This window comes from Penaeus monodon, chromosome 33 (assembly GCF_015228065.2).
Source record: "Penaeus monodon isolate SGIC_2016 chromosome 33, NSTDA_Pmon_1, whole genome shotgun sequence".
Taxonomy (NCBI): domain Eukaryota; kingdom Metazoa; phylum Arthropoda; class Malacostraca; order Decapoda; family Penaeidae; genus Penaeus; species Penaeus monodon.
In genome coordinates, this window is record NC_051418.1 from 33,433,633 (window position 1) to 33,433,856 (window position 224).

The 224-nt window shown below is 49.6% G+C and overlaps 1 protein-coding gene across 1 annotated transcript in view; it reads right to left on the reverse strand.

Moving 5' to 3' along the window:
* The window catches only part of LOC119594418, a gene marked incomplete at its 5' end in the record, with an annotated part of 5,195 nt that overhangs the window by 392 nt on the left and 4,579 nt on the right, over positions 1 to 224 (reverse strand). The window contains 1 exon segment of the mRNA XM_037943480.1: positions 34 to 176. Coding sequence (XP_037799408.1) covers positions 62 to 176 — 115 coding nt within the window.

A 224-nucleotide genomic window follows, 5' to 3' on the forward strand; every position in this document is an offset into this window, starting at 1 on the left:
GACTGTCTGCAACTTCCGTGGTGCTATCCTTACCATTTCCCAGTTAGATTTAGCATGGCCCCTAACCCTTGTTGCTGAAGAGGACGGCCAACTTAATCCCGTTGAGTTTGAAATTTTCCTTTTCCCTGAAGACCTTCTCCGCCTCCTCTTTTGTCTCGAAGGTGGGGTTGGCATACCTGCAAGGGCAATGCTTATTAATAGCAAGTGATGGAGGGGGAGGAGGG